The following is a 26,822-nucleotide window of genomic DNA, read 5'->3' as shown; positions in this document are numbered from 1 at the left end:
ATCCATGTCTCTCCACACTGGCCCTGCCATGGTCCCCATCCCCTCACACCCCTGTACGTTGCTCAGCCCCATTCCTTCCTCTTCCTCACCTGCCATCCCCTCTCCAGCCGATCTGCCCCCCTCTATAATGCCCCCAAGGCCCTCTCCCCTGCTGGCTGCCACCCCTGTGCTGCTCACACCTGCCCTGGCCATCCACACATCCCTCGCAGACCAGCACTGTCCTGCAAATACCCTCCCCAACCCTATTCCAGCACTCGTCTTTCTCCCACCTTGCCCACACCATGTTGTGGCATCACCCCCCCGCCTCTCCCTGCGAGGACATGGAGTGCTTTGTGGCCCCCTCCTATTGAGTGTCCCTGGCTTGAAACCACCACACAGGAAGCTAGAGTCAACATTAATGACCACAAAGATTGTGGAAGGTGTTCAAAACCATCTGGTTCAGGCATAGGTCAGTCTTTCCCCACAGTCCAGGGCATATTTGTTCCTCAYAGCACAAGCCAGGGCTTCGTTTCTTCCTTCCCATTAGCTGGATATTTTGTGACCCTTCTGGACACCTCTGTTGGTGGCTTTGTTTCCAAGTGTCTGATTCCTCCAGCTGAAACAGCTGAAAGACAAGACGCAGCTGGTAACACGGGCCTGAGGATGGGCCTGGGGCCATGCAATGCCTGCAGCAGTGAGCAGAGGAGCCCAGCAGCCTGGTGCGCCGATGCCGGTTCACAGGTGGGCTGTGCAAGATAGACACAGAGCAGGTTTTCAAAGTATTTCTCTCCCTCCGCTCCCAAGAGACCTGATCAACACTGATAAATGGCTCTGAGCATGCTGCCTTGCCCAATCTGGAGCATCTCCACCTGCTTCCCAGTCCAGGTCGGAGGAGGAGAGCTGGCCCCATTGCAGCACCCATTGCTCGAGTCTCCTGGTGGCCCCCACTGTGCAGGGCTCCGGCAGCATTCAAGCAGGGCCAGCTCCTCCCTCGAGAAGCATCGGGGACCAGCTGCTCTGGCAAGCTCTGGATGATGTAATTTTTGCCATTACAGGTAAAGCTGCTCAGCCTCAGGTGGCTGAGCTCCTCTGAGACCAGCAGGTGGGAGATTGTTGTGTTCCTGTTGCTTTGCAACATGCTAACGGGAAACCTGCTGTGTCCCCAGGTGTGTTGGTCTCCTCTTGGAGGGCCTGCTTGGGCTTCATGCTTTGGTTGCTAATTCCCCCTGAAGGGGTATTTCAGGAGCTGTTCTGGGGAGCAAGAGGGTCAGTGCTGTCACGTGTATAGCGCTCAGCGCTTCTTACCCCACCGTTTACTTCTCTCATGATTCTTAGGCAGGATGGGAGCTGCCCACAGCGTTTCCCCTCACCAGTGACCCTCCTGCAACTCCCTGTGTTGCTTTGCCAACTTGTTGCCCCTAGTTGTGCTGGTTTTGTACCTATTTTGGAGGTATTCCACACACATGGCTCCTGCGTCTTGCTCCAGCCAGTGTGCATGCAAGTGCAGCCTGGAGGCTGCTGGGCCGGGCTGTGGCTGTGGCTTTCCTGTTGCCCTGTGCGGTGGGGTAGGACTTGGTGGGGATACCCTGCCAGGGGGAATGGCTCATCCCTGGTGGGGACAGGCAGCTGAGATTTACAGGCAGGAAAGTTTAGGGCATCTGGGGAAATCTTGGAGTGTCCCTGGTGCTTCTGAACCCTTGGAGGGAAAACCAGAGACTGTGATTAATCTAAAGACAACTCAGGAGTGCTATTTGGGATGTAAAGCTCACCCTCTCCAGGGTGCAATAGCTGGCAGACCCCAGGCAGAGCACTAAAAGATGGGCTGATGCTGGAGAGCTTCAGGCAGGGGAATGCGTCCCTGGGTATCATTGGGCTGAGCGCGGTGGAAAGACAAAGACAGAGCAAAAAGGCGGCAGCAGGAAGGCAGCAAAGCAGGCACTTGCCTGGGCAAGGCTTGGGGTGCAGTGACTCTTCTCTTCCTGCCACCGGTCTGCCCAGGAGAGCAGCCCCAGGTGCAATGGCAAGTCCCCAGGTGGAAAGCCCTCACCTTGCCACCTTGCCAGCCCCTTCGCGAGTGGACCCAAGGTGGCAGYGGAGTGGTGAGACAGTGGCCAGCACTGTCCACCTCCCAGGTGCGTGTCCCTGTCTGGAGTGCAAGGACCCCCTTGCAGGAGAAGAACACAGACAAAGCAGGGCTATGGCACTGGGCTCCACCTTCGCTTACCTGCGGGATCTCGCTCAGGGCTCGCCGTTTCCTTGGCAACGGCAGATGGCATCCCTAACTCCTAAAGCGAGAGTTTCCCTGCCTTGCTTGCGATGTCATCAGCCGTTTCCTGGGTAACCCAGAATCCGGAAGCTGGTCCTGGCAGGCAGGTAGAGGAGGACCTCAGCCCACCTCCTTTTTATCTGCGAATGCATTTGCTGCCTGGAAGCAGAGCATCAGCTCTTCCCCTTTGCTGGTAAAAGGGCCGTGGTGGTGCAACTGCCAATCATGGTTATGGGCAGCTGTGGCTGAGTGGGCTGAGCAATGGTGATGGGTTTGGCAGGCCCCAGGGTTGCTGCTTCTAGACCTAGTGGCAGCATGGAGAAGGGATGGAAAGATAAGAAGTGTGGTCCAGGCAGCCTTGGCAGGGGAGGAGGCAACCCTGCCCATGAAAAAGATGCAAAGCCCTGTCTACACTTTGCTCCCTGAAGGTGCCTCTTGTGTCTTCTTTACACTTCAAAATGTGACAAACTGGCGGCTTGGGAGTTTGGGGGAGAAGTGATACAGGTTTTGGGGACATGGCGGTACTAGCAGCCTGCCCACCCCACTTCCCATCCCCATCCCTGCACAAAGGGCTGCGGTGTCTCATGGCTGTACTCTTAGGGAGTCACCTGTGTTTCTAAAGGGAGAAAAAACAAGAGAAGTGGGAAAGTGTCCAGATCAATTGGTAATTCCCTTTTTTGATCACCTTTGAGCAGCTGGTCTCAGACACATCTCAGCATTGCTGGCTGGGAGCATTAACCCACTAGATGCCTCTGGGAGGGCACTTGTGGGCAGTGAAGTGGGTTGGGCATCCCACTCTATGCTGGTCCTGGGAACATTTTCCTACGGGCAGTTCCCCTCAGGCCATGAGCCTGTCCTGGGTGAAGGCAGAGATCAGAAAGTGGCCTGCTGGCTGTAGCTCTTTTGTGCTCCTTTTTATATAAATGGATTTGTTGGTTATCTCCCAAGGCTTAGCTCTATCCCAGGTCCAAGTGGCAAATCCCTCCATCCAAGTCTCTGAAAAGTCAGAGGTCCTGCTACGTCTGGCCGCAGGAGGGTTAAACACTGCCGGCCCTGGGGCCTGAGGCAGGGAAGGATGTGAGCCCCTGGCTTGCACACGCACAGGCGGTGCTGGGAGTCAGAGTACCCCAGGACAGCAGCAGCCCCAGGTGCTTTCTCCATCAGCTGATCATGAGTCTGGAAAGTCCCTTGCTGATGCAGCAGTTGTCAGCCCTGCCCGGGTCTGCTGCGGGGCCTCCAGCTGACACGACTAGGCAGGGCAGTTATATTTGGATGAAATCGGAGCCTGTAGCGCTGCAGCTGCCAGGATTTCCCTGTGGATCATGCACTCTCTGCACTGTGCTATGGTACTGGGGAGGTGAAAGCAGGCAGTGACCATTCACTCATATAATCGGGGTGAACTGTTGCTCCACTGGGAGCCAGATGCTTTTCCCTGTGGCCGCTGCTTAGGTACATTGCCTTGGGCAGGGGCTGGCCATGCCCTTGTCTATGCTGCATGGGGATCCATCAGCCCTGTCCCCCTGAGGGCAAGAACCCTGTCCCAGGGATGGCTCCCTCCTTCCTGAGCACCTCTGTGGGACTGGGCTCATGAAGGAGCATGCCTGTCCCGCAGAGTGCGAGCATGTCGGTGCAAATGTGCATGCACGAGTGTGTGTGAGGCATATAGGGTGACTCCAGGCGTCTGGAGGCTGCCTTGTGCCCTGCCCAGCCGTGACAGCACGTATGCCAGGCTGGGTGGCAGGAAGTTCATTGACCCAGAAAGGACTCAGCGAGTGCCCAGGGGCCCGCAGGGTGCTGGAGGCAACTTCATTTCCCTGTGGCGGTGGTGATGGGGAGTGCTGGGCTTCTGGGAGCAATAAATGGCACAAGTCGCCTGCTCCTGTGCTTGCCAGGGCACCGGGGGCCCGAAAGCCTCCCCAGCCGGCCCTGTGTGACTCGGCAGCTGATGTGTGCGTGGGAGGCCTCCTCTCCTCCTGGCTCCTTGCATTATGAGTAAGCACAGGCTGGCGAGACCCTGGCGAGAGGAGCTGAGGGGGCGGAGGGGGGCTGTAATTAGCAGGTGCAAAGCAAGCTGCTGCCGGTCAGGTCAGCTGAGTCACTGCACAGCCGGTGTGCATGCGCGCGTGCCTGTGCATGCACACGTGGGCAATGGGGACATGGGGGGCCGGAGCGCCTGCAAGGGACTAGGAGGGCATGGGAAGATGCAGAAGACAGGGGGCTGCTGGTTGCGGTGTGGATGCAGGTGTGTGGTGTGCATGCATGCACACCATGTGGAGGCCCAGGAAGGTGTGCATGTGGGGGGGATTTATGCAGATGGATGCATGCTGTGCTCTGTGCGAACATGGGAAACCCCATGTGTGACCAGGAGAGGTGTGTGACATCCTGCTGCGCACTGATGGCCTCCTGGCAGGGCTGTGCAGCCTGCTGGGCTATCGGTGCTCAGGCCCTGGACCAGTCCACACTTTCACCACCCTGGGAAGATGAAGCTTTATCCATCTTCCTTCAGAGAGTTCATTTGCTTTTGGCTTCTGTTCAGCATCAAATGGACCTCCCCATCCTGTGGCTCAGAGCCACGTCCCCGTGGCTTTCTGGTGGGACACTGCTAAGGATGCTCCTTGGTACTAATTGGCACAGCAGGGATGGACCCCCACATCCCTGTTCACCACCAGGACCCCTCTCTCCTCATGAGTGAGCTCACGTGCCCCAGACATGAGCCCCTTACCCATGCACTGTGCTGAGACACCAGGGTGATCCGCTGGTGAGCTGACATATGTACCGGACCCTGAGAGCATCTGCCCCAGGGAGATCCACAGGGCACCTTGGGGACCTCTCATCCCTTGGCCCTCTCTGTGGGCCAGTGCTGTGTCCTGCCTGCAGCTCAGTGGCCTCAGCTGGCCCTGGGCTGTGTTGGAGGAGCAGTGTCAAGTGGTGCCTGCTCCCAGAGCCATGTCCGAGCCCTTCTGGGGAGGCAGCCAAGCGGTGGGGGCACGGCAGTCAGGCAGGGATGGGGATGACAGGAAACAGGCTGGTGGGGCTCACAGACACAGCAGGAAGCAAATCTCTCTCAGAGGTGACCTGCAGCAATGAGACAGGTTGGGAGAGCAGTTCTACCAGTGACTCACTCTGGGACGTTGTCACAACCCCACTCTGTGCCTCAGTTTCCCTTGAATGCAGACTGTCCTCCCAGGCTGTGCACTGGGTGTTTTGGGGCTCCATTTCTTTGCCTTGCTGCTGGCAGGGCTGGCAGTGCAGAAACAAACCCTGGGGCAGTGCAGCGTCTGCCAGCAAGGGGTGCTGGGCCCTGCGGTCCCGCAGTGACCTTGCTCCACTTGCGTGACTTTGTCCTGCTGAACATGTGCTGGGGTGGACTGGTCTCAAGATGCGATAATCATATCATGAGCAGTTCATCCCAGCTGGATGCTTGAGTGAAGGGGGCTCTGGTCAACCCCCTCTGTGTCTCACCATCTCTCTGAAAAGGGTCTATTTGTGGCTAGGGATTGTGCGGCACAGCCCCGGGCGCAAACTAAGACCTTTCAGCTGAGGAGCTGCTGGCTGGGCTCCCTTAAAGGCATCGCGAGCTCAGCTCCACTCAGCGCCGGGTCTGGGAGCTCCTGTCCTGACGCGTCTCGCCCTGGGGTGTGTGCATGTGTGTGTGTGTGTGTGTGTGCACAGCGCGGGGATGCAGCTGAGCTCTCCCTCCCTGCAAGGGATGAGCAGTCAGCAATTCGCCTGCTGTTGTCACTGGCACCTGGATGCTCCGTGCTGCCCATGGGGCTGGGGCTGGCTTCCGGGAGCCCCCACGGCAGAGGGTACCACGCTCTKTGGCACCTCACTCATGCCAGCATCTCTGGGTTGCCTTTCCCTTACGGGGATATGGCCCATGGATCAGGATCCGGTGCCACTGCACATCCCTTGGGCCTGTCTGGGCCAGGAGGGATGTCAGCGTGGGGCCATTTCCCACTGCGATGCCACATGCCAGCTCCCTGTTCCCATCCTCGTGGGACGCCAGATCCAGCCCTTGGCACCAGGACATTTGCCCCTGCCAAGCAGGCAAGCACAAGAATCCATTTCCCCCTACCGCAAGCAGCACCTGGGGAAGGGCTAGCACCCCTTGGTGCCTGCTGGGTGCCCCTGCCCAGGCAGGCTCCCTCCAGCCTCCCGCTCGCTCTGGAGCTGCCTGGAGCCGGGCTGTGGGCTGCAGGGCCCCCAGCCCGACATGTTCTCGGCCACATGATTCACCCCCTGCTCTCACTGGGATCTTCCTGCTTTTTGCAGCATCTGGCTCAGGTTTCTCCCCTCCACCCCTCATTCTGCCTGTCCCAGGTGGGCTGGGTTGGTGGCACGGGACTTTGTCTCCTCAGCTTCCTGGGACCACACACTGGGCAACGAGGGGTTCCTGGCAGAAAAAAGGGAGTCGTATGATTTTTGGTGGGTTCCTGGGCTGCATTGTGTGCCAGCATGGGCTTGGGCTGAAAGGGCTGGTGTGGAAGGCATAGGGAGGGGCAAACTGGTCAGGTACTGATAGAACTGGTAGCGGGTAAATGGGGCAGGAGTCTGTTTGGGGTGGGTTGGGCTGTGCAGGGGGGTTAACAGGAGAGCCCGGCCTGCAAGGATCAGAAAGGGGAGAGCAGGTGGGAGGCTTTGTCTGGATGCAGCTGGTGACATTTTGCTTAGAGATTTTCTAGTGTTGTCCCCCATATCCCTCTGAACCCCCATCACCTGCCCAGTGGGGAGGGTATCATCCAGCCTGGAGAATGCCGGGGGATGTAACATCTTACCAGACTCAGCTAGGTAGGATGGCTGGATCCGGCCTGGGGCAGGCACCGCTCTGGGCTGGAGTGCGTTCRGGTGTGGAGCACTGTCCCGGGAAGGGGACACCAGTGTGGGGACAGTGGGGTTAGAAAGAGAGCATGCCCGCATGGGAAGGGGTGCTGGTGCAGAGCTGGAAGCAGGTCCCTGGGGGCTGTCAAGTCTCTGGTCCTTCCTGGGCAGGGAAAATGTCCGAGTGCATCAGACATTTCCACCCTAGAGCGGACATATGGGAGGGGGTTCCTGGCTGCATAGAGACCTGTACTGAGCTGGTGCGTGCAAATAGGGTGCCCAGTGCTTAGGATAGTCCAGAAAGAGGGAACGGAGATGGGAGAGCCACAGCTTGACCGGAGCAGGTGGACCCAGACACTGGAGTTTGCTGGAAATTGCCAATTATTTTTGCAGACATTTTTGAAACAGTGTCTTTCTGCAGCCTTTCTCTACTGCTCCGTACTGCAGGTACCCATGATAAATATTTTCTCCTCTAACCCAAAGACATTCTGCTATTAACCCCCTCACCCTTGGGGTCTAAAATCTGCAAACTAGTACAAATATTTCTATGTTTCTTGAACAACTGGGAAATTTTTATTGGAATAAAATTGTTCCACAAAGCATCCTTCAGCAAAGAACATCATTGTGAGGGAGAAATTCACCCTGCTGACTTGTAAACTGTTCTGGTCCCCATCCATCTTGGAGCTGAGCACCCTAGTGTTCCCAAGCCTTCCCAGGCCGGCCACAGTCTCCATCTATGCATGCTGGTGGCAGACTGAAATCTTTGCAGATATTTTAGCAGGGAAAGGCACCTGTCTACCTGCCAAGGATTCTCCTTTCCATGCACAGCAAAATCAGATCCTTTTCTCCTGGGGTCTCTGTTGCAGAGTGTTTTTTTAAGACAACTCTGTACAGCCCTCCAAAGATGTGGGGCAGGCTGGAGGGCTTGGCTGGAGGCAGCCGGGCAAGGGAGAGGGGAAAAGAAGCACAGGGTGCCCGTGGTATTTGGAAACCACTATATTCCTTACCAAGTGGGTTTGACTGGGGACTCCAGTGGGAAGGGCTGAGGGAAGGACATAGGCTTTTTGCTGGCTGCCCTAAAATGCATTTCCATGCACTGTCCAGGGTTTGCTACTATTGCCAGTGAGTTTACAGGGCATGGAGAGTCTGTCCTTGCTCTAGGAGCCAACACAAACCTGTTGGTGTCCTGGATGGACATCTAGGATACAGTGTATTGGAGATCAGCGTAGACAGGGTTTGGCTTAGCTCCATGGGCTGCCTAGAAAGAAAGCATGGAGGAGCTGTCCTTTGAATGGAGCCAGAGGGTAGAGTGCAAAGGGACTCACTGCTCCTCTGAGCCTCCCCCCTGTGCTGGTACCAAGGTGATGCAGGGACATGTAAAAGGCAGGGAAGACCTGTAGCAGGGCAACCTCCCTCCTGCAAGTCCTCAGGGGGTGTATGTGCCCTAGTGCATGGCCCTGTGCCCAGCTTTCTGCGCTTTTTTGGGTACAGTCCAACTCTAATGTTGATCACAGCCTGGAAAGCAGTGCCCAGGCAACTTCGACAGAATAGACTGTTTCGAGACAGGCTGTCCCACCACGGGGAGAGGATGCTCAGGAGGACAGGGTGGATGTGAAGCCTGGGAGAAGGGTGGTGGTTCCTCCAGGGGTTTGGGGTTTCTGCTTCTGCTCTGGTCAGCGTGGTGTTGTATTGGTACATTAGGTCAGGACAGTGATAAAAGGGTAGCTCATGGCTGGGACCCATGACTTCTTCCATGTGGCTGGTGACAAAGTGATGTTTTTTGCTGCACCCCTGTGGAATGGTTGTCTCCCCAGCTCGTGCACAGGTGCCCATGCACCATTGCATAAAGCTGGATGGCACAGGCTGGACTCCATTGCTTCCCTTGTCTTTCCTCTGCGGACTGAGAGGAGGTGATGAGGATGCAGGTGGTTTCCCTGCCAGGAGCAATCAGCTCCTTTGGAGCCCCCATAGGGACTGATTTTCCTGCTCTGAGTGTCTTGTGCATCTCTCATGGATGCTGGGTCTCCCCAGGGTATCTCAGAGCAGTTTGGTCTTCCTTGCCTTCAGGTCTGGAGCAGCTCTGATTTGCTCCGGGTGTATTCAGTGTGGGCACAGCTTAGGCTGTCTGCGGGTGTCAGGGTTGTGTCCTCTTCCAGCAGTGCTGCCCAGCCAGCCCCAAAGCTGTCTGCTATGCTGGCTGTGCCAGCACGTGGGACTGGCACGGCTGTGTGGGCTGTGCTTCCATCTCAGCTTTCCATGCAGTGAGTACAAATGGGAAAAGCCAAACTCTAGGGGGATTTCGAAGCAGACATGGCTCTTAGGGCCCTGGAGGGGTCTGGGGCTGTGAGTTGTGCCGCCTCGGCTCCCCCCAAGCTGGCGGTGCTGAGGGAAGTGAGCGTAGCCCTGGGATCTGTGGTTGCCTTTGGTGATGCTGTAGGACATGGCTGCTCTGGGCCCAGTGTGGGCTGCTCCTGCAGCGAGCGAACCCAACATCTTTAGTCCTTGTGGCCGTGGTCACAGACTCCTGCCTTGTCCCGTGACGGTGCCTCACATGCCATCTCCCTGGCCAGTGGTGGCCCTGGCACCCAAGTGGCAGGGGGAAGCAGTCAGCGGGGAATTAAAACAGTACCTGAGGAAAAGGGAGTGCTGCTGCTTTAATTATTTGGCTGCGGTAAGAACTTGGTGTGGAGGAAATTGAACCCAGGGGAAAAAATACTGTAATTTCATGCAAAAATTACATGGCAGCTCTGTGTGATTTACTGCAGCTATTTTGGTGGCCAACTCTGGGGTGTAATTAGAGTATTACTGGATAAGTGGCTGATACTGGAGAGGGTCTTTCCAAGGCATCTCAGCTGGTTTTGCATGCTGGAGAAGGGGTCCAGGCAAGCTGGTCCTGGGGCACCGGAAGGGGGCATGTGTTTCGTCCCCCAAAAGCAGGGAGTCTTGCTGCCTTCTAGGTATTTCGGCACTAGGAGCAGGCACCTCATACAGTATCCCTGGCTGTGCAGACGCCTCATGGCTCACCAGCACCCTTGGGACCCTTGGGGAGGCACCAGGGTCTTCTTGGGCTCTGGGGCTGCTGGTGTGGGGTTGGTGGCATGGCTGTGTTGTGTCTCTGGGGGAAGAGGGTGCACAGGCTCAGCCTTGCTGGGAAGCAGTGCCAATGGGATTTTTCCAGCATCTCCTGTGTCTTGGTGCCATGGCATTTTCCGGGGAGCCAGGACAGGATGTGATTTCCAGTTGTGGGCATCAGCRTGCTGAGATCTGGGATGCTGGGTCTGGTCTTTGCCCCGTGCTGTCCTGCCCTCGTACATGGGGATGGGGATGGCAGGTGGTGTCTGGGGCTCTCCTGGCGTGCTGCAAAAAGCAATCCTCATCTGCTGCCAGCCCCACAGCCCATCCCAAGCATCACCACAGGGACAGGAGAATGAGCGGGAGCAAGGACCCAGCGCCTGGTGCTGGGTGAACGGAGGGGCCTGGCACAGGTCCCCCTCCAGCGGGATCCGCTCTGGACTGTGACCAGCCTGTCAGCTCCATGCCCAGGAGCCCTCACGAGGGCCGACCGCTCGCACTGCGAGGTCCCCTTGCCATCTGGCCAGGGCAGGCAGCCCAGCAGCCTGCAGCTCCGCCGCAGCCCAAAGGCGAGCAGGCAGCCGTGCCAGGGCCTGCCGGCTTGGAGCTGCGAGACACACAGTCACGGACTGTCAGCTCCGTAACCCGCCTTGCCGATGCCCGGCCAGCCCCTCCTTCGGCACTGCGCTATGGGGCAGGAACAGGGGACGCACGTGGGGGCAGGCAGGAGGGGGCATAGGCTCCTCTCCTTCCCCTGCCTCCCTTCAGCCCAGCGCTGGCAGCAGGGTGCAGCCTGCAAACGGGGACCTAGAGGCAGGGAGCCGTGCTGAGCCAGCGCAGCGTGTACGCCCCCGGGCATGTTGGAGCACCCGGCCAGCTCTGCCCGGGCTCCTTCTCTTCCAGGCACTCAGAGCCAGCGTGAGCCCTCAGCCGGGCTCTGTGCACCCACTGCTGCGTGATTGCATGTGGGCACCGCTCCCTCACRCATGTACGCCTCCCTCCCGGCCGCACGTCCAGCCCCCGGCCCAGCCCTGCCCGCTCCGCTTACACGTTTAGCCCCAGCACTGTGCAGTGCCCTGGGAGAAGGTGTCCCGGGAGAAGAAGTACCCCCTGCATGGCTCAGCCCTGGGCTCTGCAGTGCAAAAGCACAGCCYGTGCCCTTAGCAAGGGGAGCTTGGGAGGTAGCTGGGGGCTTTGACACCGCATCGGGCCCAGCTCACCACCTGCTGAGCCCCGTTGCCACGCTCGCAGCTGCCCCTGAGGCCGCTGGGCTCCTGGAGGTGTCCCCAAGCTCCTCGGCCTGCTCCCGCCCCGCCTGCTCTCCGCCTGCCTTCCCGAGGAGGTGAGCGTGCATGTTCGTTATCTAAATCAGTCATGCTGCGATCTAATGAGCCCTTTGGAGAGTGCGTGGGGCGGGACAGACAGTGCTGGGGGGATTCAAGGAGACAGCGTTTCTGCTGGAGAAGCAGAGGGATTACTGCGTTACACACACTGCGCCGCCTGCCCAGGGCACTTCTCTGAACCTGTCCAAAACCCACACCCCTGCCAGGTTTCCACAAACACCCATCCAGCAGAGCCGCTCTCCCCTGGTAGCAYCGAGCATTGGAGCAATGCCCAGCGCACATCCGCTAGCAGCTCTGAGGTCCTCCATACGTCCCTGAGACAGCCGCAATCCCAGCAAAGGAAGCCAGGCCTGGCCTGCTACATGCACAAGACATGGGGATGGGGGACCCGATTTGGCTGGGGAGTCAGGAGGGTGCTGTGTGCCAGGTCCTCATGATGGAGCATACAGAAARCATCTGGCAGCTGCTTGCTGAGATGCCCTAGAAAGCCATGACCTGGTGAACAGGCACGGTGTGCGGTGACCACAGAGCCCCCCTGCTCCTCGGCCTTGGCAAGGACGGTCCTGGCTGGGAAGGCAGCATGGCACCCTTCAGGGTGATGGGCTGGGCTGCCCGGCAGGGCAGGACTTGGCTGTGTAGCCTGTCAGGCTCAGACGCATTGGGGCATCTTTGCTCTGGCCTCGTACAGACATTGTGGGATGAAGGGATGTCTCCTCTACTGGCCGCTTATCAGCCACACTGGGAACTCACCCTGGTTTCGGGTCTGTGCTAGCCCTGTGGGGAGGACCCAAAGGCTTTGGCTGAGGGAGGCGCAAACCAGAGTGGAAAGTGTCCTTGAGCAGGACACTGCTGGTTCCCACATCGTAGGTTGCTGTCTCAGTTGCTCAGACCTGCAAAGTGGGATCTGGTGTGGGACCAGGCTCCCTGACAGCCAAATGTGTCTGTTTTGGCATCTGCCATGTCCTCCCTGGCCTCCTGACTGGCCTGGAATATGGTTCGTGCATCTCACCCTGCAGCACCTTGAGCCCCAGAGCAATCCTAGGCACCACGTCCACGTCTCTCAGGGCATGCCTCTCAGGTCCTGAATTTATCATCCAGATGTTGCCTCTCCCTCCAGCAGTGAAATCACCTGGTGCTGGTCCTGATCCAGCCCCTGTGCATCCAGCCCCTTCCCCTAGGCTGGTGGGATCTGTCACCTGAACTGTGTCACCATGACTTGGTGGCCAAGATGGTGTTGACAGCAATGGCTGTAGCATGAAGTGGGGAAGATACCAGTGCTGCAATTGTCCCTTCTGGACTTTGGAGCGGAAAGCTGGCTCACAAGGATGGGTGCTGTGGCTGCTCTCTGGGCTCACAGCAAGGTGCTCTGGGGATAGGGGCAAGGCAGGTTGGGAGCTGGGGGTGCTCTGCCCTCTGCCCGGGACTGATCTTCCCCTGGGGCAGGGAAGATGCTCTGTCTGATGTATTTTCAAAGGGGACATCGAGTGATGGCAGCTGGCTAAAATAAATCTGCTGCCATGGCAACAGAAACACTCCCATTGCAGAACTTCCTAGCAACCAGCTGTTTGGCAGCAGCGGTAACCAGGGCCAGGAGGGCAATGCTCGGCCTCTGTGCGCCTGTCGCCTCTGCCCGGCTGGCACCCACCTGGGCCTGCAGCCCTGGAGCGGCACCGGGGGCCAGCCTGCCCTCAGGTGGGCTATTTTCAACCTTGGCGTAAGGAGCATCCTGATGTGGCTGCCCTGTCCTCCCCTCCACCACCCTGGCGTGTCCCCTGGCCTGGAGGTGTGCAGGCGCTGGCACCCCGCTGCAGTGCCCCGGCTTGCAGAAAGGGCTGAGTCAAGCATCCACATGCAGTTCACCCCATGGCACTGCCAGGGCCTGGCACCCGCCTGGGGGTCTCCAGCATGTCCCTGCGTTGAGCCATGGCGTGTGGAGGCTGCCGGACTGGGATCCCCGAGGGGGCATCCCTGGCCGAGGGAGATCGGTGCCCTGTTGGGCTGTGGAGCAAACCCTGGGCACAGGGGGCTGCACGGGGCCACAGGGGCGGGTGCTGTGGTTTGATTTGCGTCAGTCACTTCTCCTGTAAGTTTGAAAATAACTTGCATAGCTCATGGTCAGGAGGGGGAGGGAGGCACCGAGCCAACTGTGAAACACAGTCTCAGCTGCCAAGTCCAGAGGGGTGGTGAGGGGGAGCGTCATGCCAGGGCATGCAGCCTGGGCTGCTCCGCTGGCTCCACAGTACTGTGAGCAGCTGCCCAGGGCACGCGAGGAGCTGGACCTGCAGGCAAGGAGCAGGGATGGGACCTGCTGCAAGCCACTGGTTGTATGGTAGAGGTAGGCCAGGACCTTCTCTGGGACCAGCAAGGTGCCATCCAGGCGATAGGCTTTACCTGGAGACCCATCTAGCCCCTACGCTGCTCATCACTGTCCTGAAACCCAGTCCCAAGCCCAGATAGCCACAGCCAGGCTCCTCTTGGCTCTGGGGCTTGAGATAGAGGCTGGTGAGTCCTGGCCATGTGTTAGGATCATGGTGGCAGGGATTTCCACTTGAACTTTCTCCTCCAGGAGGGGTTGCTCTGGGACACACCATGACCCAGCACCAGCAAATCACAGAGGGATGTGTTGTACGGACTGGGGAGGCGAGGGCCAGGCAAGCTTTTGCCCCGGGCTGGTACAGCTGGGCCCCACGGCGTGGGATAGGTTCCCAGTTCTGCTCTTACACCTCATAGCATGAGGTTCATCCAGAGCCATCCTGGCTCTCTCCTGGCACTCTGGCCCCATGGCAGCACAGACCTGTAGGGCAGGGCAGGGCTGGACCCCCTGCCCGATCCCTGCTGGCCTCGGCACCTCGCCAAACCCAGGCTCTGTCCTGGAGCATGGTGCAGAAGAGGGACATGCAGGGGCTGCAGAGAAGGAGGCTGCAGCCTGGCCTCCTGCCAGCCTGGTGGATAGGGCCATGGGCAGGCTCGAGGCTTGGTGGGGCAAGGGCTTGAAGCATCACAGTGGGAGGCCAGCTGGGCACGGTACCCGCTGGCTGTGCCGCTGCTGCTGCTCCTCTGCGGGGCTGGACCCACCTCCCTGGGCAGGGGTCACCCGTAAGCACCAGCTGCCCCTCTCCCCCCCCCATCAGTGCATGCCTGGGGGGTGATTAGCAGCCCTAATGAGATGCAAGCTGGGCTTTGACTGACAATCTCGCACCAGCCGTGATGCGTGACGAGGCAGGAGATGCTTTGGACAGGCCTGTGCTGACACCCGGAGCTGCCTCCAAGCTGCCGCCAGGCTCCTTGCGTGTCAGCCACCTGCGACGGCGGGCCTGTGACTGACACGGCCCGTCACGCCTCTAAYGGGCATTTGGTTCAATTAGCGGCACGTCAGGCCAGCTCTGCTCAGGCGAAGCATTGACCCGAATACGCTCGCCTCCGCTCGGCAGCTACCGGCGAGACCCTCGCTGCGGGACGCCGCCAGCGCGCCGTGCTGGGGCCGCCCGGGGGGGCTGGTGCCTGCGGAGCAGCCCCCGGCTGTCCCTGTGCCCCCGCAGTGCCCTTCCCGGGGGCACCAGGCACCCAGCGCCGTCCCACCCGCCCGGCTCCAGGAGCGAGTCCCTGGGAAGGATGGTACTGTGGAGGGCACGGCAGGGACAGCCCAGGCTTTGCAAGCGGGGAGCTGTCAGAGACAGGCCTGGGGCACCGGCTGCGGTGCAGAGAGCCGGCGGTGAGGTGCCAGGGACAGCGCGAGGGGCTGTGGCGTGCTCATGGGGCACTGCGGGGGGCTGGCTAAAGGATACCGTAGGACACTGTAGAGGACTGGCTGTGGGACACTACGGGGTGCTGCAGAGATCTGTCTGTGGGACGCTGGGGCACTGCAGAAAGCTGGCTGTGGGGTGCTATGGGGCAGCACAGAGAGCCAGCTTTGGGGCCCCGTAGGGTGCAGTGCAGAGGGCTGGCTGTGGGGTGAGAGAAGGCAGTGCAGAGGGTTGGCTGGGGGTTGCTGTGGGGCAATATCACCCATGAGGTGCTGTGGGGCAGTGAAGAGCACGAGCTGCAACTTTGGGTCCCGTCTGCATGGACGAATGCTGTAAGACCCAGGGCTGGGGATCCCAGCTGCCGTGCTGCGAGCTCCGATTAGCCTCGTGTCTGGTGCTGCTGGCAGGGGACAGCAAATTAATTATGGATGAAAGGAGCAGTGTCTCTGCCCAGGCCTGGTGCGAGCGAGCCTCCGCTGGACTCCTTGCTGTCTGTCCTTGCTCCAGCTGCCCACACCACCAGCAAGGAACCGGTTTGGGCATTGCCAGGCAGCAACAACCCACCTCATGAGCATCCCTGCCTGGGATGCACCTGGCCCTGCTGCCTGGCAGTTGGGGCTGGTTCTGCTGTGCGCTGGCCTCCAGTGAACAGCACATGGCTCAGACAGGGCAAGCCGTACTCTCCTGTGGCCTGCCTGGCTGCTGGGAGAGGGTTAACGCTGTGCAGAGCTGGCTGTGGATGTCCCATGCATGTGGCAGGCAGCTCAAACCTGCTCTGTCCCATGTGCAAACACCTTCTGGTGCGCCAGGCTGCCCAGCCACATGAACCAAGCTCTGCACGGGGGCTGCCCTTAGCCTGCAAGAGACTCTGTGCCTTTCCTGTCCTGGGGTGGTCCTGGGGAGATGGGGAAATCGCTGTGGCTCCTCACACCAGAGAGGCCAGCAGGAATTCATGGCCCTCCTGAGCCTGGTGTGCTGCCAGTGCCAGGTCATGTCCCGTCCTTGGAGAGCTTGGTGCAAAGCTGGAGAAACCTTGTCATGTGTTAGCCTGGATTTATAGCAGCTCTGCTGCCCTGGCCCTGGTCTTCACCTCTGTGGAGCTTCCTGCCTCCATGTGCCACTCCCAGCCTGGAGCTGGTGCCACTGGGGTCTAAGAAGCATTGGAAAGGCTGCTTTTGTCCAGATGTGCAGCAAGGTGCTCTGTGGAGCTGGCTAATGTGACAGGGCCCTGCACTCAGCTTGAGTGCTGCAGCCACAGGAGGTGACACTGGTGGAGGCCATGATGATGCCCATCCCTGAGATAACTGCACTTAGGAGCTGGTGTACCTGGGAAGTGCCATCTCTTGGGTGAGGATGATTTCTTCGGTCCTCTCGGCAAGGATGCCATGGGGCAATGACTGTCCTGAAGCAGTGCCCTCCACCACCACTAGCCTCTCCATCAGCTCTGCATGGTATCCCCTGGGACAGTGTACCATAGGGGTTGTTGGAAGCCTCTGGTCCTTGGAATATTTCCTCCAATACCTGCAATTTTTGTGTGCAAGGAGTAAATAAGCATCAATTAACCCCTAGAGCCATGCTCATGCTACTGGAGAGCACCCGGCAGAGCGCTCATTAGTGGCCCTGTCGCTGTTTCCTCTTGTTAACTAGCATACGAATCTCAGCCAGGTAATGGGCTCATTAGCTGGCCTGACTAGCAGCCAGGCCAGATGTGCAGCCCCCAGCAGGCCCACACCAGCAGCTGGGCCACTTGGCTGTCTGCAAGGGGATCGGGGCTTTCTGGGAACTCTCAGGCTCTTCTGTGAGTGCAGCCAAGCTGCCTCTGCCAAGATAAACAGAGGAGCTCTTGGACTGGCTTTGCAAAGCTAACCCTGTGTGCTTGCCCCACTGCTACTCACTTGGCAGCCGCAGGGAGTGCTGACCCTGGCCTGACAGGAGAGCCCTGCACAGATGCTGCTGACAGTGGTTCCCATGCACACTCGGAGCTGTCAGCAGGCATCAGACTCAGAACTGAGGAAACCAGGTTTGCAAGGGGACACAGCACATCCAGGATGAAACCACGCTGTTGGTGCTCCTTGTGTTTTTGTGCTTTTGCTCAGAAAGATCCTAGGCAATGTGTGGACAGCATGAAAGGGTGGCAGACCAAAGGACAGTGACTGGGACAGCATATAGGAGCATGGTTTGTGGCAAGGGACAGGGGCAGATCAGCAGGGCTTGGACACAAGCCAGAACCCCTGAATTCTCCCTACTCTTGTATTAGGGAAACACTTGCACATGGCTCCAGACAGGTCCCTCGTATGTTAGCTCTCCTGCAGGCCGTAGGAGACCAGGTCATACCCCCTCAGATAGTGGAGAGCTGAGCTGGGGGTGAGGGATAGGGGAAAAGCCCAGAGCTCTCTGTGCTCTGAACTTGGACCAGACTTCCCAGAGGGGCCCATTGGATCCCTCACAGATCAACAGACTGGAGATGGGGATGGGACATGGTTCTGCATGTTGGAGAGGACCATACAGGTCAGCAAATCTGGGATCCTGCAGGGTGTGAGACAGCGAGCTGCCTTGGCCCAAGCATGGGGCTGGACCTGGGCAGATCTGTCACAGAGCTGTGAGCTCCAAAGGATGGAGAATCCAGCCCTTTCCGGGCTCTGGAGCTTGGCAGTGCCATGACACCCCATGGTCATTCACACTTGTGGCAATGCCAACACGTCTTATTGCTCAGCTAAATTTGCTTGGTGCCAAATTCTGGCCACTGGCTCTTGTTCATGTCTAACACCCATCACTGGCTAAGCTGAGTCCAGCACCCAGCTTCTCAGCAGTTCATCCCAGGGCATGCACGTGGGGACGCGTGGGGGCCCCGCTGCTTCTTGCCGCTGGTGAGGGAGCTGGCTTCCCTCCCAGGGCAGGGGACAGGAATGAGAAGAGGGTGGCATCCACTGCAAGACGGGGCCTGCCTCGCAGCTCACGCATGGTCCACGGCCCAGCACCTGCCTCCCCACCCTCTCACCGGCTGCACCAAGTGTGGGGGCCCCTTTGCTCCATGGTTGGCCTAGGCCAGGGCTTGTGCGATCCTGCTCTAATTTGAATTGCACTTGCCCTCCTTCCCCCCACCTCCACTTATCTCCTGGGGCACAGGGGAGATGGGCAGGATGTCCAGTCCCCCATTTTACCCTGAGACCCTTGGGCATCCCAAAGATAGAGGATCAACCCCTGGGGCATGCAGCTTGGGTCATACTGGCTGCACGGCAGCCTGGAGGCTGCAGAAATGAGCTAGATATTGGTCTAAAACGGTGGTCTCCTTTGAATGGTACTGAGCACCCCCAGCTTCCCTGGAGGAGTCCCCGGGGCTCAGCACTGCACTGGAAGGGCAGATGGGTGGCGGCTGGGCAGGCTGGTGCCAAGCTGAACTTGGGAGTGCAGCCTACATTTGTGCCCGGTGTGGATGCCAGGCTCTGGGGATCTGAGCTGCCGCCTCCCAGCCTTACGCTGGCTCCTGCCACCCAACTCTCCCTGCCAGGTCCCAGCAACGATGCCAGGCACAATCTCGCCAGACAGTGTCTGTCCGGTCAAAAGGACACAGGGAAAATGCTCCGAGTGCAGCCAGTACAGCGCTGCCAGATGCAAATTGATAGTCAAGTCACTCATCCAAACAATGGGGTCCGGCTAATCCTTCTACAATGGGACTAATTGCTAATCAGACCGATTTCACACTAGCTGTTCCCCTGACAATGAGGCTCCGTGGAGAAGGGCTCCTCAGGGGGTGAGGAGGCTTCATGGGAGCACCACAGATCCCGCCAGCCCCCAGGGCCAGGCGCTGCACCAGTGACCGTCTGGGCCAGCCTGCAGCAGATGGGCACCGGGATGGCACTGGGGTCTGCTGTGCTGGGAAAGCCTCCAGCAGCCAACTGCTAGGACCTCCTTCCCCGTGGGGCTAGCCCAGGCTCTCTGGGCTCCAATCCCCCTCCCTTCTCCCCCCAGATCTCTTGGCTGCCAGGGTCTAGAGGTGCCTGAAATGATGGAGAAGTGTCATGTCACAACAGGGAGCCCTGGCATGGTCTGGATGTGGTCTGGAGGCTGAGGTGCAGAGCACGGCAGGGATGTGGTTTGGGGCCGTGGAGCTGTGTGGAGCGATGCTGTTGGGGGGGGGGGGCAGCGTGGATCAGTGGTCAGTGCTCTGTCAGCCAGGCTGTGTGACCTTGGGTGAGGGGCTCTGCGTGAAGGGATGGAGGTGGGACGTTAGCAGCATCTCCCTGCTCTCTGCCATCTCTAAGAGCTCGTCCCCAGAAACTCCAGCCGCTGTGAGTAGGGGTGATGTTAACCACCCCAACAGTGCACCCACAGGCTTGTGTGATGAGTTGTCAGTTATTTGTATGGCTGTGCCCAGGAGGAGCCAGTCACATGTCTCTGCTTGTCCAGGAAGGATATGCATTGCAACCTCCTGTCCCACCATCTAGGCCTGGAGAGCTCTCCTGTGGGCAGGGACCAAGCCCTGTGCTCAGTCACAGGCCCGAGGGCAGTGAGGTGAGGGCATGAGGGGCTCAGCCCTGCATGCAGCATCACCCTGGGGCAAGTGGTGCTTAAGCCCAGTGCTGGGTTGGCTGTGTGCCGCCTGCACATATCTTGTTGTGCCACTGGAATGGGGGGACAGGGCAGAGTGGCATGGGGACAGACAGGGAGACAAACGTGGTCATCCTTGCTGGCTGCAAAGGTCCAGGCTGGTGTATGAAGTGGTGCAGGGCTGGAGGGCAAAGAGGGACAGAGAGGTATCGGAAGTGCAGTGGGGCACTGGCCACTGGCACCTGCTTTTGCATGCTTCCCCCTGCACCCTGCCCAGCTCTGCCAGAGCACTGGACATATCCCAGCTGAGGCAGCTGCTGACCAGCGTGGCTGACAGCCCTGCTGGCTCTCTCCCTGTCCCTGRTGTCCCGTGCACATCACTGCACTGCCAGGGGCTGCCTGAGAGCTAAGCCCCGGTTTCCAGGGTGTGCAATCAGGTCTTCCCCCCCCAGTCCCTGGCTGGGTGCTGTGGGCCGAGGGTTGCTCGTGAAGCTGCCTGGGGGCTGCTGGGGTGGTGTCAGGCAAAGCTAGTGTCTGCCTGCGTGGTGCTAATAAGCTCTTGGCCCGCCTCTGTGCAGTCAACTGCCCTGCTGAGGTGCACCCAGAGTCATGGCCAGCCGAGCGCATCCGGGTGCTAATGAGGAGAGAGCCAGACTTGCCGCGCCTTGCACTTAATTGCTGCAGTCTTTTGGCTCTTAATGAAGCTCTGTTGCTGAAGCTCTGTAGCTCTGGCAATGGCCTCCCCTCCCCTCCTCTCCCTTGGGCAGCCTGACCCTGCCAGCTGCCCTCAGCCAGCCTTGTCCCCTGCCTGACGCCAGCCTGGCCCTGGCTGCAGCCTGGGTGGTGCTTGGTGCCTGGGTGTCCTGCATTGGAGGGGCTTAAACAGGAGGGAGGCAGTGGCTGAGGAGGAGCGTGGCACTGGGCTGATTGTCATCCCTGTCCGGTCTTGGCATTCCCCAGGGATGCTGGCACTAGCAATTCCCTTCACTCTCTCCCTGTTGCCCCAGCCAGTGGCTGGTCCGCAGGGTGCTGGCCTGATGCTTGCCCCGGGGCAGGGCCAGTGCAAGATTGGCAACTCTTCTTGCCACCTCTGGCTGAGGGAATGCTGTGCCCTCTCCTTGCCTGGGCTGCAAGTCTCTGGGCAAGGACCTTTCTCTTTCCCTCCCTGCAGTCGAATGGTCTCAGGGCTCTGCAGCTGCAGCCTGGCTCCCCGCACATGGGCTGGACCTGGTGTCCCCCAGCATCCCCACACTGCTTCCACCATTGGGGAGGCTGTGACCCCACATCCCACCAGCGAACCAGGCTCCACGCTGAGGGAAGGACCCCCAAACACCCGACACCTCTGTCCATGCTGTGCACGGCACCTCAATCACAGAGGGCTGCAGCTCACAGACTGAGCAGACTCAGGGAGGGCATGGGGCCCGGCATGGGGCCGTCAGCTCTATGGAAAGTCCCCAGTCTTGCATGAGCTGCCCAGCAGCCCTGCCAGGAGAACAGCCACTGCCACGTGGCTCCCTCAGGACATACCTGGGACCTTGTCACCCAGTGAGGATGACAGTCACACCGGGAGGGTGGCTGTGAGTGCCATGTGCTGGTAGCAGCAGCAGAGCCGCATGTCCTAAGTACTGGTGCTGCATTACTCATGTGCTGGGAGGGCATGGGGAACCCCACTTGCTGGGGCAGAAAAAAAAGCCCAGAGCTTTCCTTCCTCTTCTCTGCCAAGTGGGCAGCCCCAGGCATCAGCAGGTTGGCTGCTGGCTGCTCTCATCAGCCCAGGCCAGGCCCTGCTCGGGTGTCCCCAACCCCCAGGTGTCCGTGTGTGGGTGCAAGACAGCATTGCTGGGGCTGAGCTGGCCTGTGGGTCTGGCCCTGCAAATGTGCTGCCACTGTGTACACTGTTTATGTCCTCTGCCGTTCACACAGTGGCTTAGTTGCATGGTGGGGAGCATGGGTCATGGCATAGCTCAAGAGAGAGGTCTTTGTAAGGGGGGAATGGAAGGCTGTCCCTTGGCTTGCTCTGGCTGAGGATGCTGAGAGACAGTGCGGACAGCCAGCGCCATGGAGAGGGCAACAAGGCAGACTGTGTCCCAACCTATTCCCTGCGCTGTGCCAGCCCCAGCCTGCCCTGTTCCTGGCTGTGCAGTGGGGCTGCGCAGGAAGGGGTTAATGGCTAGCCCATACCTGCAGTTGCATTTTAAAGATGTGAAATTAAAGCCCGTAATTTATTCTCCCCACACACGAAGGAGCAATTAGTTCTAAACACGGCTTAATCAGTCAGCGCGAGATTGATTTCTGTAGACTTGGATTTGGTGGCTGCTGGCGAGGAGCCAGCCTGGGAGCAATCTCCAAATAAATGAAGTGCAGAGAAGTAAGCCATTACATAATATGATAGATGAGGCTGGAACTCACTCGCCTCTTCATTAGTATTCCACTGTACGCCGGCAAAGGCACCAAACTTTCTCCCCAGCACCTTGGTTTTCCCGCCTCCTCATCTCTCTACCCTTCCTGCAGCTCATCTGGGGCCAAAGCTTGGGCAGAAAGAGCCCGCATGCCTCCCTTCGGCAGCCCATGTCCCCTCTCTGCAAAGTCCCTTGTCCTCAGGCAGGCAGTGCCAGCACAAGGGTTTCTACACCTTGCACCTACTCCTCTCTGCTCTGCTCTTCCCTGGGCTCTGTGTCTTGCCTTTCTCCTTTGACCACTTGGGAAACTGAGGCACAGAGTACTAGGACAGCTTCCAGTGAGCTACATCAAACCAGCAGGCAAGAGCCAGATATCCTCACCCTCTTTGGTCATCAGTCTGAAGACGTCACCTCAGCATTACCTGAGCCCATCACCCCACAGGATAGTGGGCAAGGTCCCTGACTGCTGGGTGGTTCAAGGTCTGTGGTTGATTCCCACCTGGAAACTGGCCTGAGATGGGCTCAGTGATGCATGGACTGTGGCCAGACCTGGCACAGCTGGGGCAGCCTGGTCTGACCTGTTCCTGCAGGGGCTGGGGCAGCTCATGCAGTTCCTCACTGTGCTCTCAGTGCAAATGTGGAGGAGCTAGGCATACTTGCATTGGGAAGGGGACTCATGTGCAAGCTTCCTGCCTCCTCCTGCCTTCTTCAAGAAGCTCCCTGCTCCAGCCAGATAGCTATTCAGAGCTGCAGCAACAACAAAGAACAAGAAGAGCAGAATATTGCTCTCAATAAGAAAATCTCTTGTGATGCTGGATGTGGATCCAGAATGCCAGAGGTGTATGGGGAAAGCATTCCCTGACCAGCTCTTGTGTTGGCAATGGGGTTTGCAGCTGGATTTGCAAATCCTCTGTATGGTGGTATCAGAACCCCTTGGGCAGGGTGCTGCCTGTAGAGAGCTAACTCTCCTCTCGAGAGAGAACTGCTAGCCAGGCTGTGGCTGCTGCAAGTGTGCTGCTCTCACTGGAGTTGTGTTTTTGTGCAAGACTATCCTTGGATTGCTAGTTTTCAAATGTACTGCAGGGKTTGAGACCGTGGCCCATTCTCAACCATGGCTCCAGCACTGTGAGAGTCCYACATGCCTGCTCTCTGTGTCCCTGAACCTAAACCTTTTCTAAGTGCTCCCATTTCTGCCACACAAACTGCAGAGAACCAGTCTCTCAGTTTGGGTCCCTCTCCCCACTTGCTGGGTAGAGCAGGTCTTTCAGGSACAGGATGTCTCTCTCTCACATAGGGTTGATGCTTTGCTTTAAACTACTATGGAAGCTTCCTCACACTGTGGGAATCATATTTCTTCCTTCCTGGTGATGAGAGAGGAGGGGGAGCTCATGATGCCAGGCAGGGAAAGTGGTTTGGAGTCAGCATGGACTACAATCCTGAGTGTTGGTACCCAGCAGTGTATGGGTGGGTGAACGGTGGTCCATCTGCCCATGGAGCTGATGAGGGAGCAGGCCACAGGAACCTATGGGTGCCTGGCAGTGGGGAAAGCAGGCTGGGACCTCTGCAGAGGTGACAATGTGCTGTGCTGTGCTGGGAGCATCTCGGTGGGCTCTTCTGGGCTGTGTGGGTGGCCTGGGCTGGGCAGGAGAGAGAAGTCCAGAAACTCCTCATTGACGTCCCTGGCTTCGGTGTGGAGCAGGGCCCGACTGCCCCTGCTCTTGCTGCCTCTGGCACCTTTTCGTTCCCCAGGCTCCAGCAGGGCCGCTCCTGACTCCTGCCAGTTGAGAAAAGCTCCCCAAGACTTGCTTCTGCCTGTTGTGGGGCTGGTACAGGTCCTCTGGGCATGTAAAGACTCCCCTCACACTCCCCATCATGACTGCAGTTACGCTTACAGATCCCTTTGCTGATAGATGCAACAAAGGGCCAAGGACCACTGGTCCTGGAGGTAAAATGCCTGGCAGTGCCATGGGTGAGACCAACCAGCTGAGCCCTTGGAGCCCCAGCGGAGCAAAACCCCTCTGCCTCAGAAAGCTGTGGCAACCCAGAAGATGGAGTCCAGGTCCCCTGCACCACCCTGTGCCCCCTCCAGCCCCACAGGCAGTCCCCACTGTGCCCATGGTGCTGGAGCTGATGCTGACCAGCTCTTCTGTGCTTGTTGTCTCCGCAGAACTCCATCCGACACAACCTCTCCCTGCACACCCGGTTCATCCGCGTGCAGAATGAGGGCACTGGCAAGAGCTCCTGGTGGATGCTGAACCCCGAGGGTGGTAAGACCGGAAAGACGCCCCGCCGGCGGGCAGTCTCGATGGACAACAACAGCAAGTTCCTGCGGATCAAGGGGAAGGCCAGCAAGAAGAAGCAGCTGCAGGTGACGCAGGAGCGTGGGGAGGACAGCCCTTCCTCCCAGCAGGCCAAGTGGTCAGAGAGCCCTGCTTCCCACGCCAGCGATGAGTACGACGCCTGGGCAGACTTCCGGACACGGGCCAACTCCTCAGCCAGCACGCTGAGTGGGCGCCTCTCGCCCATCATGTCCAATCATGAGCCAGATGAGTTGGAGGAGGACGATGGTACCCCGTCCTCTCCTCTGATGTACCCCAGTCCCTCCAGCACCATGTCTCCTTCCCTGAACGCCCGTTGCTCTGTGGAGCTGCCCCGGCTGACCGATCTGACTGGCACCATCAGCCTGAATGAGAGCCTCGGGGAGAGCTTGCTGGATGACTTGCAGGATGGCTATAACATGAGCCCTTCGCAGCAGCTCCCCTCTGCTGCCCTGCGGCAACGGAGCTCCAGTTTCACCTTCAACTCCAAGTGCTCCACCATGGGGGCTGCCACCAACACATACTGCGGGACTATCTACAGCCAGCCGGCCATGAGCCTTATGCGCCGCCTGCCCATGCAGACCATCCAGGAGAACAAGCAAGCCACCTTCTCACCAGTCAGCTCCTACAGGAACGCCTCACTGCAGGACCTGCTCTCCTCCATCTCCTATGCGCACAAGGAGAGCATGGTCCAGGGGGACCTGCCCCTGCCGCAGGCCAGCCCCATGGTGCCGGCCCGTGGCCACAGACAGAACCCACTCCTGTGTGGGAGCGGGGAGCAGGGCTTGTCCTCCTACCCGGCCCACTCGGCCTCTCTCATGAAGAGCAACACTTTGTACCACCCGTCACCAGCCAGTCACCACCCTGCGGTCAACACCAGTGCCTTAGCTAATCCTGTCAGCCTTATGAGCTTGCCCAGTGACACATGCAGCATGACAGCCATGCCGCACCATGGGCATCTGCATTCCTACGCTAATAACCAAGGGGCACACATGAGCTTGCTGGATTCACTGCAGGGCCCCTACCCAGGGGTTGTCCATCCCCCTGTGTTGGGCCAAGACAGGTTCCCAGCAGACCTGGACCTGGATATGTTCAACGGGAGCTTGGAGTGTGACGTGGAGTCAATTATCCTGAATGACTTTATGGACAGCGATGAGATGGACTTCAACTTCGACTCAGCTCTTCCACCGCAGAACGCGCTCAACATGCCCACACTGCCTGGGGGCCCACAGCCCACTAATCAGAGCTGGGTGCCTGGGTGATACATGCCCAGACACTTGCCACCAAGAAGTCACAAGGGGAACATTGAGACTAACTTTTTTTTTTCCTTTCTCTTCTGCCTTTATTTGTTAAGATGGGCTAGAGCCATCGGTTTAAACTTGAGATCAACACTAAACACAAACCATAGGGTCAAACATTGATAGAGGCGTAGGGCCTGGCCCCAGCCCCTAGCCAGCCAGATGGGAATGGCTGGGCATACCACAAAGCTAGTGCCCGATCTGCTGGGGTCCACTGCCCTGTCAGGTCCTCCCACTAGCACTCGCCAGAGGAAGCAGGGTGAGCAGGCGGGAGAGGCAGCTGAAGCCGCGTGCGGTTCCCCAGGGCATGCATGGGGGAGCAGGAAGGAAAAGCCTTTCCAGACAGTTCAAATGCCCCGCTGTGCTGGTGTTGGTTTAATTTCTCCTTGTGTTGGTTGTCCTTGGGCTGGGTGATGGAGTGGTGACGGCTGGTGGTGTAGGACTCCCCTATGTGGGCATTGCTAGTGCACCCCTGCCTGGAAAGGGACCCTTTTCTCTGAGCCACCTCAGAAAATTATGTCTCCAAGTGGAAGTGTCAGGAGCAGGAAACCTGCTTCGGGGCAAGGTACCTCACTACCATCTAGATCATTATGGGGATTTGAGCTCTGTGGAGCTCAGCCCTCAGGCTCTTCTGCTCGCACACCCAAGCCATGTCCACTGCAGCGGTTTCCTTGTATGGCTCCAGGCAGATTTTCTTACCAAATAGTGAGAAGCGGGGGTTGGTGATGGCRGGAAGAGTATGAACTCTGCAGCAGTAGCAGCTGGGCCAGCATTTTGGCAGCCAATGCATGCACCAGCCTATTCCAGTGCTAGCCAGGGGCTCTGGATGCCTTGGTCACAGGCATGTGTGTCTGCAGGAAAACAGTAGTACCAGGCACTGCCTGCCCAAAGCACACGTGTGCACACTCTTGCATGTGTGGTACACAGCTCTGCCTGCCCTGGCACACAGAGGCTGTGTGTGAATGTGGCCCTGCTAAGAGTGACATGCTGCTAGCCTGGATTCCCTGTGCCAGAGGCAGGCCAGGGGGACTTCAC

General features: G+C 58.7%; 1 protein-coding gene across 1 annotated transcript in view; it reads left to right on the top strand.

Moving 5' to 3' along the window:
* The window catches only part of FOXO6 (forkhead box O6), a 49,080-nt gene extending 23,329 nt beyond the window's left edge, over positions 1–25,751 (top strand). The window contains exon 2 of the mRNA XM_026076359.1: positions 24,339–25,751. Within this exon, the coding sequence (XP_025932144.1) occupies positions 24,339–25,751 (1,413 nt within the window). The remainder of the gene's footprint in view (positions 1–24,338) is intronic.
* The last annotated feature ends 1,071 nt before the right edge of the window (positions 25,752–26,822 follow it).

The sequence above is a fragment of the Apteryx rowi genome, unplaced genomic scaffold (assembly GCF_003343035.1).
Source record: "Apteryx rowi isolate R43461 unplaced genomic scaffold, aptRow1 scaffold_43, whole genome shotgun sequence".
Lineage (NCBI taxonomy): Eukaryota > Metazoa > Chordata > Aves > Apterygiformes > Apterygidae > Apteryx > Apteryx rowi.
The sequence above is the reverse complement of the archived record's forward strand: the minus strand, read 5'-3'. Positions and strand labels throughout refer to the sequence as shown.